This window comes from Aegilops tauschii, chromosome 1 (genome assembly GCF_002575655.3).
Source record: "Aegilops tauschii subsp. strangulata cultivar AL8/78 chromosome 1, Aet v6.0, whole genome shotgun sequence".
Taxonomy (NCBI): domain Eukaryota; kingdom Viridiplantae; phylum Streptophyta; class Magnoliopsida; order Poales; family Poaceae; genus Aegilops; species Aegilops tauschii.
The window spans coordinates 61530743-61543895 of NC_053035.3; the positions used below are offsets into that span (position 1 = coordinate 61530743).

The 13153-nt window shown below is 44.2% G+C and overlaps 1 protein-coding gene across 1 annotated transcript; it reads left to right on the forward strand.

Moving 5' to 3' along the window:
* The first annotated feature begins 442 nt into the window (after positions 1–442).
* LOC109736609 (uncharacterized) lies at positions 443–8729 on the forward strand. Its single transcript, XM_020295824.4, has 17 exons — positions 443–802; positions 1025–1086; positions 1153–1220; positions 1394–1515; positions 2010–2115; positions 2304–2355; positions 2436–2553; positions 2642–2672; positions 2843–2866; positions 2947–3074; positions 4546–4627; positions 4768–4887; positions 4996–5049; positions 5135–5204; positions 6184–6223; positions 6409–6501; positions 8114–8729. Exons 1-17 carry the CDS (start codon positions 592–594, stop codon positions 8470–8472), a joined length of 1740 nt encoding a protein of 579 aa, XP_020151413.2. The 5' UTR covers positions 443–591; the 3' UTR covers positions 8473–8729.
* The last annotated feature ends 4424 nt before the right edge of the window (positions 8730–13153 follow it).

The following is a 13153-nucleotide window of genomic DNA, read 5'->3' on the forward strand; positions in this document are numbered from 1 at the left end:
CGACTAGGGTTCCCCAGTGCCACCCCCGTGGGAGGAGCGCGAGCGAGTCTTTTCAACTTTTCTTTAATCCGACACAACGTGCTCGTGTGAAAATTTTGAAAATAAACCTTTACAAAACCTGTGGTGGCGAATCAATATGTGGTTGTTTGGTTAGAGGGACAGTGGTATCTTCAGTCCACCAGGGTTCAAGTCCTGGTTCTTGCATTATTCCTGAATTTATTTTTGGATTTCTGTCGACGCGTTTTCAGTGGGAGGAGACGTTTCCGTCGACAACAAGGCGTCTACGGTAATTTCGTAAATCTCAAGATGATATGCCGACTCAGTCTCAAAGATGCTCATAGAGATAGGATGTGTATGTGTATATTTATATGAGTAAATGTATGTACGTATGTATGAGCGCTTGGCTTTGCGCTGGTTCAAAAAGAAGACAACCGTTGCGGCAGGGCAGCCGGCAGACAGAGGAGAACGCCCCCGCGAAAAGTTCCGTTCTACAGAACCGCACTCTGTTTCAAACCCTTTCTCCACTTGTTTTCCACAGTCTCCGCCTCCGCCCCACCGAAGCTAGGGTTTCCGGTCGGAATCGCCGCGAGAATGCCGGCCAGCGCCGCCGTGGCCGCCGCGGGAGGCGAGGAGAAGGCGGCAGAGGCTGGGGGCAGGGAGCTGCTGTACTGCGGCACGGTGCGCTTCGACATCATGGGTCGGAAGGTGAAGGGAGGGCATGAGGGCAGAGGCAACCTGGTGTCCCCGACGCGGCTGCGCCCTCTCGTGGGCGTGGACATCCGCTTCGTCGCCTCCGGCTGCGGTGAGTTCCTTCCTCCCCTCCTCCGCGTCCGAGATGAACTCCTTACTTTCCTCCACTGTATTTCTTCATCTAATGTGAGGATGCATGGGAGCTCGCTCAGTTTATGTGCGGAAATGCCTGGATTGGTAGATGGTCATACAATTTGTGGAATGACGCTAAGTGCTAGAATCGATTTATGGTCATGGCGATTTTACTAATGGATTCCTGCATTTTGCTTGCCAGCGGCTTGCCACTGTGTTGCTTTGAGTGCTGACGGCCGTTGCTTCTCATGGGGTCGAAATGAGGTATAAGTATGATTCGATTCCTAATTTTTGTTGGGCTTCTTGGTTAACACCTTTTATATCTAGCAGAATGGGCAGCTGGGACATGGGGACACTCTCTTGCGTAACCTGCCAACTGTTGTTTCTGAACTATCAAAGTAAGATAATCGTCTGCATTGCCCTTCATTTTATTTTTTTAAAATAGGTCTGTATCACATTGTTGAATCCATGAATATATACCATCCAATATAGTTAGACTACATAATCCAACGGTGTTATATGTTTTCTCGACATGTTTCAAAATGCTAATTAGCAGTTGTCAGTTCTGCAGATATAACATAATTGCTGCTGGTGTTGGAAGAAAACATACAGTGGTCGTAACTGACGAAGGGAAGTCCTTTGCATTTGGTGACAACAAATATGGACAATTGGGGACCGGTTCCCTGAAGACTGGTTGATACCCTTGCCTTCTTCTTTATCTTTATGATTGATATGTGACACAACTAGAAGTGCACCAAAGGCAACTCTTGTGTTTAAAACTCACTTTGTGCTTGGAGAAATTGTGGAAACATCTGCTTGGAGCATACTCAAGTTTTTTGACATTTCCAGTGGGTTGCTTGATGAGACATTAGTACTATAATCTACATGTGTGTTCTTGTGTCACCTATTTTTAGAATCTTTGTCAATATGTGGCAGACATTTCAATTTTTTCTGGTACCCATGTTATAATGATTGATTTACATTTCTACCTTTTTGGGTGACATTGAAATGTCGAAACCATATACTTGAGCATACAGAGCTTATCATAGTTCAGGACGATGGGGTAGTTCTGACATTTTTTCTTTTGGAAATATGACCATGTGGGCAGCTCATTTTCCTGTTTGGTTCTTACCCCGCTGTTGTTTTTGAGTTGTACTTGACTCCGTGTTGTTCTAAATTTTCTGCAGGAACTGTGGTGTCGCCAGTCCCCTGCCTTGTTACTGAAGTGACTAATGCTGTTTGTGGTGCTGACTTTACTGTCTGGCTGTCATCAGTCGAGGGCTCTTCAATACTGTATGGCCTTGCTGAAACTATGAAACTTAAAGATTAACAACCCCTTTCATCTTTCAGAATAAGAAAAAGACTTTGATCATCTTTTCATGATAACATCTTTTGATTAGTATCTGCTTTGGCTTTAGTTAGTGATGTTGTTCTTGTGCGTCAATTTTTGAAGCAGTATTTTATTCTTCTGTGCTATTTAGGACAGCAGGTCTTCCGCAGTACGGCCAACTTGGTCATGGAAGCAACAATGAGGTTGATTGCTACTCTGTAACATATTGCACCTACTGAGTTTGCAATCATCAGTAATTGTGATTTGATTTATGATATTACAGTATAATGCCAAAGTTTCATCGGTAAGTCTAGTGTATGATCCCCAGCCCCATCCCAGGGCAATAGCTGCATTATCTGGGAACACTGTTGTCAAAGTTGCATGTGGAACAAATCATACAGGTTCATTTCCTTTCTTTCTTTCTTTCTCTTGTTAATTTGAATCTTCAGGATCAACACTTTAACACCTTTGCTATACTTGGATGTGCAGTTGCAGCTGATTCAAGTGGCTTTGTTTACACGTATGTTCCTTCTCTACCATTAGTTTGACACTGTTACAATCCAGATAGTTATGACCACTAGTATCTCTATACATGTTGTATCAAGTCCCTTTCTGTATACATAAATATGATTCCTTCAGGTCACATATTTATGTTCTCTCACATAGTTCCTTTTTTGTTTGTTTTACCAGCTGGGGTTTTGGTGGATATGGAAGGTAACTTATTCTTGCCATGTCTCTCATTTTATTCATGATATATCCTATATTGTTCACCTGTCCACTTTCTTATTGCGTAGGTTGGGCCACAATGAACAGAAGGATGAGTGGCAACCACGCCTTGTAAAAATATTTCAAAAGAACAATATCCTTGGTCCCAATGATATTATCTCAGCTGGTTCTGCAAGTTCTGCCTGCACTGCTGGTGGTATGATGCATATATGTCTGATGCACATGCTATTTTATCATGCTACTCTGGGATAAAATTACTACACTAGTTTATTGCTTGGGCTATATGGAAAACTATAATAGGAAAAGGCACTCTTGAGAATACACTTTGGCCGGATCACATATGGATCAAACAGCTCTTGTGATCAGTTTACCTTGTACCTTAAGCTGGTATTTAGTTATGTTTGTGTTGCATGTCTTGGTGAGCTGATTATACAATTCAAACATCCAACATCCAAGTGAGAGGACGCGATTGAGTTAGCAATGGAACCTAGCCTGTTGCACAGCCAAACCTATCAAGCCTGCACCTGCCAAACATTATTGTATCATATGCTGGCAGTTTTTCTGTGTTTGCATGCATGATGCATGTGGCTAAAAGTTGTTAAACGTTGCTGCCTTTTAAGTGTATTCTCTTGTGCGTGTTACTACTCGGAAAATTGAGCTAAAAGGTGCTTTCTGATAATATTGCTCTTGAATTATTTCAATTGAAGGAAAAAATCGTATGAGTGTTCACTGTCACTTTGATTTTCCTGTTATACTGCCCATACATTATTTCCTACTCACTCCGTCCCAATTTACATGGTGCCCATGTATTTCAATATTTAACTTTTACCAATATTTTGACCAATGAAACATAGATTGTGGGCCACGAAAATTTGTATCATTACTGAAAAAATAATCAAATAGTAAACTTTATGACGTATTATTGGTCTAATTGATGGTCAAGGTTAAATAAAAAAACAAGGACACCATGTAAACGAGAACGGATGGACTATGCAAGAGCCTTTTATTATCATTAAAGTGAGGTGCTATAAACAGAGGGTCCAGATGCGGCTGAAGAGGCAGTGATATGTGTTTTCAGATGTGCAATCAAATACCTTAGCAGGTTCTTTTATTGCACTCAGCAATTTGTAGAGCAAGACTATTCATGAAAATATCTGGTCACTTGATGTCATGAGCATCAAGTCAGATTGTCCTGTTTTAGCGATGGTCATATATCACTCTGGGCAAATATTTATCTAAACTAAGGAAGAAGAATGCATTCTTTATTTTCTTTTGACTATTTATGATGTTTGAGTCTAGTTGCATTACAGAAGAGGCATATGACATGATTCTTGAATCATCCTATTTTTCATCTGCACGTTAGATCTCGTATCACATATGATTGGAAAATAGTAAAATGAAAATTTGCAAATGGAAATAGTATTGTTGCTATACCTTGCACTTTGTCAATCAGATTTGTGTTCTGTTGATTGTGTGGCACAGCTGCAATATTACCCCCCAAGCTCCATTTCTATTAAGAACGAGGCCACAAACACAGTGCACCGCTCAGGACAGTTAGCAGTAGCTGCACCAGCATATCAAAGTTTTGAAACAGTACCAACATACTGTTGGAATATTTATAACTGCTATATTTTAATTAATCGTTGGTCATTTGGTTTTGTTTTTAGGTCGCGGGCAGCTGTATATGTGGGGAAAGGTGAAGAATTCAGGCGATGAGTGGATGTATCCAAAGCCAGTCATGGATTTAAGGTTCCTTGCAAACTGTGAAATACCATAGTGATGAACAGTGCCCTCGATGGCTACACTCTGCTGTTTAGCTATTCTCATAATCAGCTTCCTGTTGAAATAGTCCTCACTTATCTTTTTAATAGATGATTTGTTTGTTTCAGCGGTTGGAACATCCGCTGCATGGCTTCTGGTAACATGCACCACACTGTTGGTGCAGATGATTCTTGCATAAGTTGGGGTCATTCTGAATATGGGGAGCTTGGTTATGGCCTAACACAAAAGTAAATCTATCTAAAATGCTAATACTATGCGAAATACAAGCAACCTTCGAGATTTCAGCCATTAAACTTCTCTTACCAGCTAGTGTTGTGCATTATATGATGTAACAGGTCATCTGTAAATCCTAAAAAGGTTGACATTCTTGAAGGAATGCATGTTACAAGGTAATTGCATGAAATCAGCATGTGAGTATAGTCGCATCCTCTCTTCATACTATTATTCAATACTAAGCTCAGAATACTTCTGCAGTGTTGGTTGTGGAGTTGGGATGTCTCTGATCGTTGTTGACAGGGCAAATGTTGGTGGTAAGCTTGAGCAGGTAATTAAATGGGCTTTCATGCACGAGCTGTTTACTTGCTTCAAGTTATGGATAGATTAAAATTTAATGCAATTTGTTATAATTATTTGTGATGCTAAACAAAAGAAACGAGTTGAATAAATCAGCAGCATGACTTTGGGTCATGTAGTGACTAGTGAGTTATGTCTGTTAACATGCATGAAACATCTCCTAAACAACTGAGTCAAAGCATATTAATATTAGTGACAGAGCTAGGTGGTAGGAACCGGATCCCTACCAGGGCGTGGTCTCAGGTTGTAGGGGTGGAAGGAGGGATGGCGGGGAGGAAGGCGTGGTCGCCGGCGCTGGGGCGCCGTCGTTGCGTGCGCGCGAGAGAGAGAGAGCGCAGGGGCGGCGGCTAGGGTTAGGTCTCCCGGCTCCCTAAGGAAGCCGAGCAAATATGATTGCTTCTTGCTTAATCCCAAAACGGGTCCTTACACGAGTTTATATAATCCTCCTAATAAGATAATTGGGCTAAGCCCCTAATAACGATAAGATAAACTGGGCCACAACTAAGTGGGCTAAGCCCGTAATATGCCGGTCATAACACTAGGTCATCAATGAGACATGCTAATGACGAGGAATTAACTTTCAGGAGGTTACATGAAAGAAAAAATCTCTTGGAATTATTGATCCACAAACGTTTTTAGGGAAATTGTTTGTCAATTTGGAAAGTGCCATTTACTCATATACCCGCCTCCCTCTTTTCTTCGGTTATCAGTTGTCACGTCTTCTAGTGCTTAGATTGACAATAAGATGCTTCAACACCCAAGATTAGGAATGTGACTAGTTTACTCAGTACCTTTTTACGGGAATATTAGAGGACTTGATTGAAGAGACTGGTTTTTTTAGAGAGAACTGAAGAGACTAGTTAAGTTAACTATACCCCGTAATATCAATGTGTTGTTATATCTCCTTTCATTACCATGGTCTAATATATGTATTATTACTTTTGTCTTAGCTGGATACTTTTGATGGTGATGCTGATGCTATCTTTCAAGGTGTGCATTTCTCTTATCCATTTTTACGATGGCATAGTATTAAACTTCAATTTGTCTGCAAACTCTTTTGAAATTTGATGGGCAAATCATTCTAGTTTTGCTTGGTCTGTTGCAAAAGAAGTTATTATCCTTGCCCAGTATATCCAGTATACTGAAACTAGGTAACTGTTGCTTGGTTTTTTTAGAGAACACGAAAGAGCTCTACTTTCCTCCGCGCCGCAATGGGAAAGGAAAACCAAATACATATACGAGCCAACATCCCGCAGTCGATGAAACAGGTACTTGCCAGGTTTCCTATCTAAGTTCTCCTTGTGTTGATTGTACAGTAATCATCCTTGTAGCCAGTTTTCCTATCTAAGTTCTCAATTTGTATATTTATATTCAGACGTCATCAAAACATATATATGATGCATGTATCTCGAATCTTGTAATATGAGATTAAACAGTTAAATACAAAGCAATCATGAACATTATACGCTAGAAGGATGATAGTGAAATCATAACATGCAGATTCATCATGAAATTCAGAAGTTTTATAAAGTGCAAAAGGAAGCAACTAATAAGAAAGATCAAAACTTGAAATTGATGTATAGTGCAGTACCGAGAACCAACAATTATAAATTAGCAAGTGCATCTGTAAATCAGCAAATGTGCAATAGCACATATATTCTTGCACCTCCAGTGTACAACCATGCCATCACATATACATAGGGCAGCAATTTAATGACGTCACTGCACGCCAATTTCTGGTTGAAATTTAGTGATCTGCAAATGTGTTGCAGTCTATGAAATGGTATCTTAGCCGATTATGCCACTTAAAACAGCCTGGTAACTGGTAAATCCATTAAAACATGTTAATTCTTGGATTTGTGTACTCGTAGCATGGTTGGAATTTTTACTAGTATATGGTCTACTATGTGGTCTTGCTGACTTAGTTCCTCCTATATTAATTTTTTATACTCTCTTGTCCAGTAAAATTAATTAGCTATCTTGTCAACAGTTATCCTGCATAGTTTTAATCTGTAGAGTTTGGAACTGTTATGATTGTGGCCTTATGCGTCTCGGCTGCTCCAAGGTTGAGAACTTCTGAAAACGGCACCAGGGGGGTCCTTGTAGAAATCTAGGAAAGCATGAATTGCAAATTCTGCTGTTATATCTCAATGACGTCCCCTAAATTATTTAAATATGATCTTACATGATGCACAGGTTACCATACCATCTTGGGTTTGTGCCACACTTTTCAAGCCTAGTTCAAGCTGGCCCAAGCTTAGCTTAGAAAAATATCGAGTAGGCTGTTGGTCATTATCGGGTTTGGCCTGTTCACGATAGAATTATCTAGGCAGCAGTGACCACCACAGATTCATGTTGACTGGTTTTGACATCAAGTATTCCTCCTGCTAATGTTGATCATAATGCTTTCAGCTCAACATTAGGATCCCTAAGTAGATCGATGTTCTCCACTGCTATCCTTTCAGCTCAACAATTGGTCAATCGCTTGCTGCATTTTTGTCTTAAAATTTCCTTCTTATGTTGGCACTATGTCAAGCACCAGCAGTTACGATGCACGAAATTCTGGATCTTATTCTCACACTCGAATAAGCCGGCACTTGTGCCATGTTGTTGCTGGTCAGCCCCTTCCTACCAAGGTTTGGGCAACTGATCACAGATCTCATGCTATTCGCTATCAGACCAGAAAACAGAGACCCCACTAGTGTGAAAGAAGTAGTCAAGGTCCATTGCAGTGGTGCGATGTCCGACAACATTACCCTTCCACTGAATATAGTGGGCTCTGTTTAGCTTACAGCTTCCTGATTTTTTTTCCATCCGATTCTAGTGCTTCATCCCAAACTGAGGCCTAAGCATGGGTGGTTTTGAACCGTTTCACTGCAGAAGAAGAGACATCGGAGGCAGAGCAGGTCACCAAGGCGGCATCTCCCACCGTGAATGCACGGTCCAACAAGCGCAAGAAAGCCTTGGAACATGCAGAACCAGAAGACGAGGACGAGACTGGAGAAGTGCCCGAGGAGGCAGAGTGTGGCAGCCATGGCCGCGGGCAGTCTACGAGAAGGGGCAGAGGCAGAGGCAGGGGGGCCAAGACGGCGACTCCGGAGCCAATGCCGTCCGGTAGGGGCAGGGGCAGAGGCAGAGGCCGGCCCAAGAAGGGGGGCCCTGGCGCTGCTCCTCCGGAAGCAGGAAGCTCGGGACGAGGTGGAAAGAAGAGTGGGAAGCGAGGGAGGCCTCGCAAGTGATCGGCCGGATGAACCTCGGGCTCGCCAACGTTTTTATGGTCAGACTAGATGGCAACGAGAGTGGTTGCTAGTCATTGGCGGTGCCATGGGGCCTGGTTATCCCAGTATCCTGTAATATGGTTTTGAACTACTACTAATCTGATGGGGATGCCAAGGGCTAGCTATGGACACTGTAAGGCACCGGCGATGATGCTATGAACGACTGATGGTCTATGAAGGACTGAACGAGTCATCCTGCATGAATTTTTCTGGAAGAACGTATGCGGAGCAAAGTGACAAGAACGTTCAGTTTTATCAAAAGACAAACACGTCCAGGAAGAGCCAGACTGGCACTTGGACGACGGCATCGTCTCCGAGATCCTATACCGCCTGCCCTCCAAGGACGCCTACCGCCTGGCAGCCGTCTGCCGGCAGTGGCGCACCGTGCTCTCCCAGGCGACGTTCCTCTGCCGCCACCTCTCGCCGCGGCCGCCCCCGCTCCTCGACGACCGCCCGCACGCGCTCATCATCCAGCCGCGGCGGAAGGTCGGCTTCACCCACGTCACGCTCGTCGCCGTCGACCCCGCCGACCGCGTACCCGTCAACGTGCCAGTCCAACCAAAGTACACGGACCCCGCCCGGCCGCCCCCGCCCTCGCCCAGCGAGAATCTGGAGCCTACGCCCGATCTCTTTGAAACTGCCGAAGACGACTCCGTCTTTCGACTCCTGGACCCCGACGGCGCCGACGATCTTGGCGATGCCGATCCTGAAGAGGTAGACGACGATGATATCCCTGCTGAACTGTCGAATCTACCTATGGATGGCCCCGTCTCCTCTGATCTGGCCTCCACGGTGATGGAGGATCCCACGCCGCCGCCGTTAGATGACTATGTCCTCTTCTTCGAGCGCACCGTGCCGATGCTCGGCATCTCCGTCGTCGCGTCGCACGGGCGGTTGCTGCTATGCCGCAGCCGGAGCCGCTACTACGTGTGCGACCCGGCGGCCAACCGCTGGCTCGCCCTCCCGCCATCCACCATCTCGTCGTCCAGCGCCGCCAACTCTGCTCTCCACTGGAACTTCGACGCGTCCACCGGCCGGCTCGCGCTCACCGTCGTCCTCCTCGTCCGGCGCAGGCGCCGACGCGTGCTGGTGGATACCTTCTCATCCGCTTCCGGCAGGTGGGACACCACGGAGCTCGCCGCGCCTAGCGCCGCCCGCTGCCTGCCTGCCGTGTCCCCCGGCGTCCACGCCGGCACGTGCTTCTACTGGCTGAGCCAGCGCTGGCGGGACGGCCGGCATGTGGGCCACATTCTCCGCTACGACGCCGCCCGGCGCCGCGCCTCGGTGCTGCGCGAGCCGCCGCTGGCGGAGGATGCCAAGGGCCGCATGGACTTGTCGCTGGGCTCGGTAGGCGGCAAGCTCCGCCTGTGCGCATTTGACATCAGCGAAAGGAGAACGTCGATACGACCCCACGACGACAACGTGGAGGGCGTGCATGGCGTGTGGCTGATGGACGCGGCGTCGGCGTGGCGCCGCGTGCACGAGGCGACGGTGGAGGACCTGTGGGCATCCCACATCGTAATGCTGTGCGGCTTGGAGACGCCGGTGGACTTCGCCGGCGCGTGCGGCGAGCTCATTTTCGTAGTGAAATGGAGAAGGCTGTGGCGGTATGACCTACGGAGCGGCAGCAGGTTGGAGCTCTACCGTCGCACGGGCAGCGGACGGCTAGACGCACTCTACCGCCACTACAATGCGTTCCCCTTCTTCAAGTGAAAAAAGGCTACTATGTACGTAGTGTTTTGCGGTTTTGAGAAACATCTCTCTTTACCACTTGAGGTGGTGATCAAACGGTGCTCCATTTAAGGTGATAATGCAACGTAATAGGTCCATTCTTAGGTTTATTTGTGAGTTACTATAGCCTTATATATAGTAGGACTTAGGGGACTATGACTCTGTTTGTTTGCGCTTTTACTTTTGCTTTTGTAGATTTTTCACTTTGACAAGAAAAACACAAATGTTCCTAAATAGGGTCTTTTTGCCTCGCTTTTGGCTTATAAATCAATATTGGTATATGATGGTATAAGCGAAAAGTCTAAGCAAAAAAAATAACACCTATTTAAAAGATTTTTTTGGCTTTTTTTACCAAAATGAAAAAGCTGCTAAAACAAAAGTCCAAACAAATAGGAGTGCAGCGATTCGGTGCCCAGGCTCATCTGCACCCGTTTAGAAAAAACCCTGAATTTGTCTTTTTTGCCGAGAATTGCTCAGTTGTCCAAATGACTTGAAAATTACGGCGGACCTCGCGCATCAAATTGTCTACCATGGAAAAAAAAATGGATTTTTTTGAATTTTTCTAGTATTTGTTTTGAATTTTTTTCTGAACGAGTGCGGATGAGCCCAAGCTCAGAAAAGGATTTCTCAAACAAATAGGGCCTATGTTGAGATTCAATTTTAGATATACTAGTTGAATGTACATGTGTTGTCACGGAACAATAAACTTAGATATTGAACCATCGTTATATTTTCCTCTAAAAACAAATTTCACAATGTGTACACCAAATGCAACTTATACATGTTGCAATAAATATGGCCTTGTACTTACTAAGAGAAAATCCAACCGTTTCTGTAAAACCTTTCCGTATGGGCATCTCCAACACGAACCCTCAAAGCGCCCGCATACGTCCCATCCAACACGGTTCTGTATCGGTCCGCCCGGTGTCCGGACCACGTTTTTCCCGCAAACTGGAACCAAACCGGGGGGAGGGCGAGGGGTTGTGGAAGTCCGGACACGAGACACGTCGGACTCTTACACCCATGGCCCACCCAAAAGGAAGGCGGAACCCGCGCTTTTGTAGCTTCTTGCTCTATTTCTGCAGCAAAATCTATTGGAAATATGCCCTAGAGGCAATAATAAAGTTGTTATTATCATAATTCCTTATTCTCGATAAGTGTTTATTCTCCATGCTATAATTGTATTAACCGAAACTCAGATACATATGTGAATACATAAACAAACACTATGTCCCTTGTGAGCCTCTACTAGACTAGCTCGCTGATTAAAGATGATTAAGGTTTTCTAACCATAGACATGAGTTATCATTTTTTTTAGAAAAGGAGGATGACCCCCGGCCTCTGCATCTGTGAGATGCATACGGCCACTTTATTGATTATTCTCAAGGACCGTACAAAGTATTACAACAATGTGCCTGAATCCATCATCTTGGCAACATATGCCGCTACTCCTATCCAATATGATGAAGGGGTGCTAGCTGGGCCACTACCCAAACCACTCACCTAAGCCTAACATCAAAAGCCGGAAGCCGAAACTCATTCGGAAGCCCCAGCCGAGCCACATACCGGGTCTAGGGCACAATCCGGTCAGACGCACTCGTGTGTCGTCGCCGCCATCTTCCACAGGTCTTCAGATCATATTGAGGCTTCTACCTTGTCTGGCCACTCTGCCATTGACGTCACCATGACGCCAGACAGCAACCTCCTCCTGCGCGAGCCCATCTCCGCGCATCGGACGCCGAGTCTCCACAGTGCCATGCCATCGATCTCCGCCGCCATCAATGTGTGAGATGAAGCACCGCTCCACCATCCCTCCAGCCAGCACTTGCTCCAAAACGATGCCCCCAGAAGGGAAAGCGATAGAACGCCATCATCATCCGATCCGAAAGACCCAGATCTGAGGTTTCCCCCTGAGCACCCCGAGCCTGATGGCGCAGACTGCCGACGATGCCTCGACCATCGGCAGTAGCTCCACCAGACGAGCGTCGCCTACGTCGCCGCAGCCTCCAAGATGAAGCTGACCAGAATGCATGTGTCGACACCGAACCTCCACCACTTCCACCGCCGCTTGAGCATCATTTAATAACGATATCACATCATTAGGAGAATGTTGTGATGGAACATCGGCGTCATTAAAGTTGATAAGTGTTTATTTAGTTTTCATTTTTCTGTTCCTTCTTCGATTCTTTTTGTTTTTCATCAGTTTTTTCTGTTTTTTGTTATAACTTCAGTTTTAATTTGTTTTTCATCGATTTTCTTCGTTTCGTTCTCGCTTTTCACACTTTTTTTTTTGTTTTCTTCCTTTTTTCCATTGTGTTTCAATGGTTTCCTTTGTTTCTTTCTCCTGTTTTGGGTTTCTTTGTTTCTTTTTCTTTTCTATGCAGTTTTTCTCTTGTTTTCGTATTTCCTTTTTCTCTTCGGTTTTCTTTTGTTCGTTTCTTTGTTTTTTAAGCAAATGTCTACATTTTTGTTACACATTTTAGATTTTTTGTACACGTGAAGAACATTTTTTAATACACGTTTAGCATTTTTAGAATACAAGATTAACATTTTTTTCAAATACATGTTGCAATGTCTATTGTTTTTATACACATGATACATTTTTTATGTACAATCCAAATCATTTTAATAAAGGCTTAACATTATATATATATATATATATATGATTAACCATTTTTCTAAAGATATGGTTTGATGTCTAATTTTGTGTGTGCACATCGTACATTTTTGTTATAGACCCGATACATTTTTTATACATGTTTAACATATTATTTATACAAGTTTAACATAATCTAAATATGTTATTAACATTTTTAACATATATTTTTGAATGTCTATTTTTTCTACATATTATATATTTCTTGTATACATCAGTTACATTTTTTCTATTACACCTTTAACATTTTCCAAA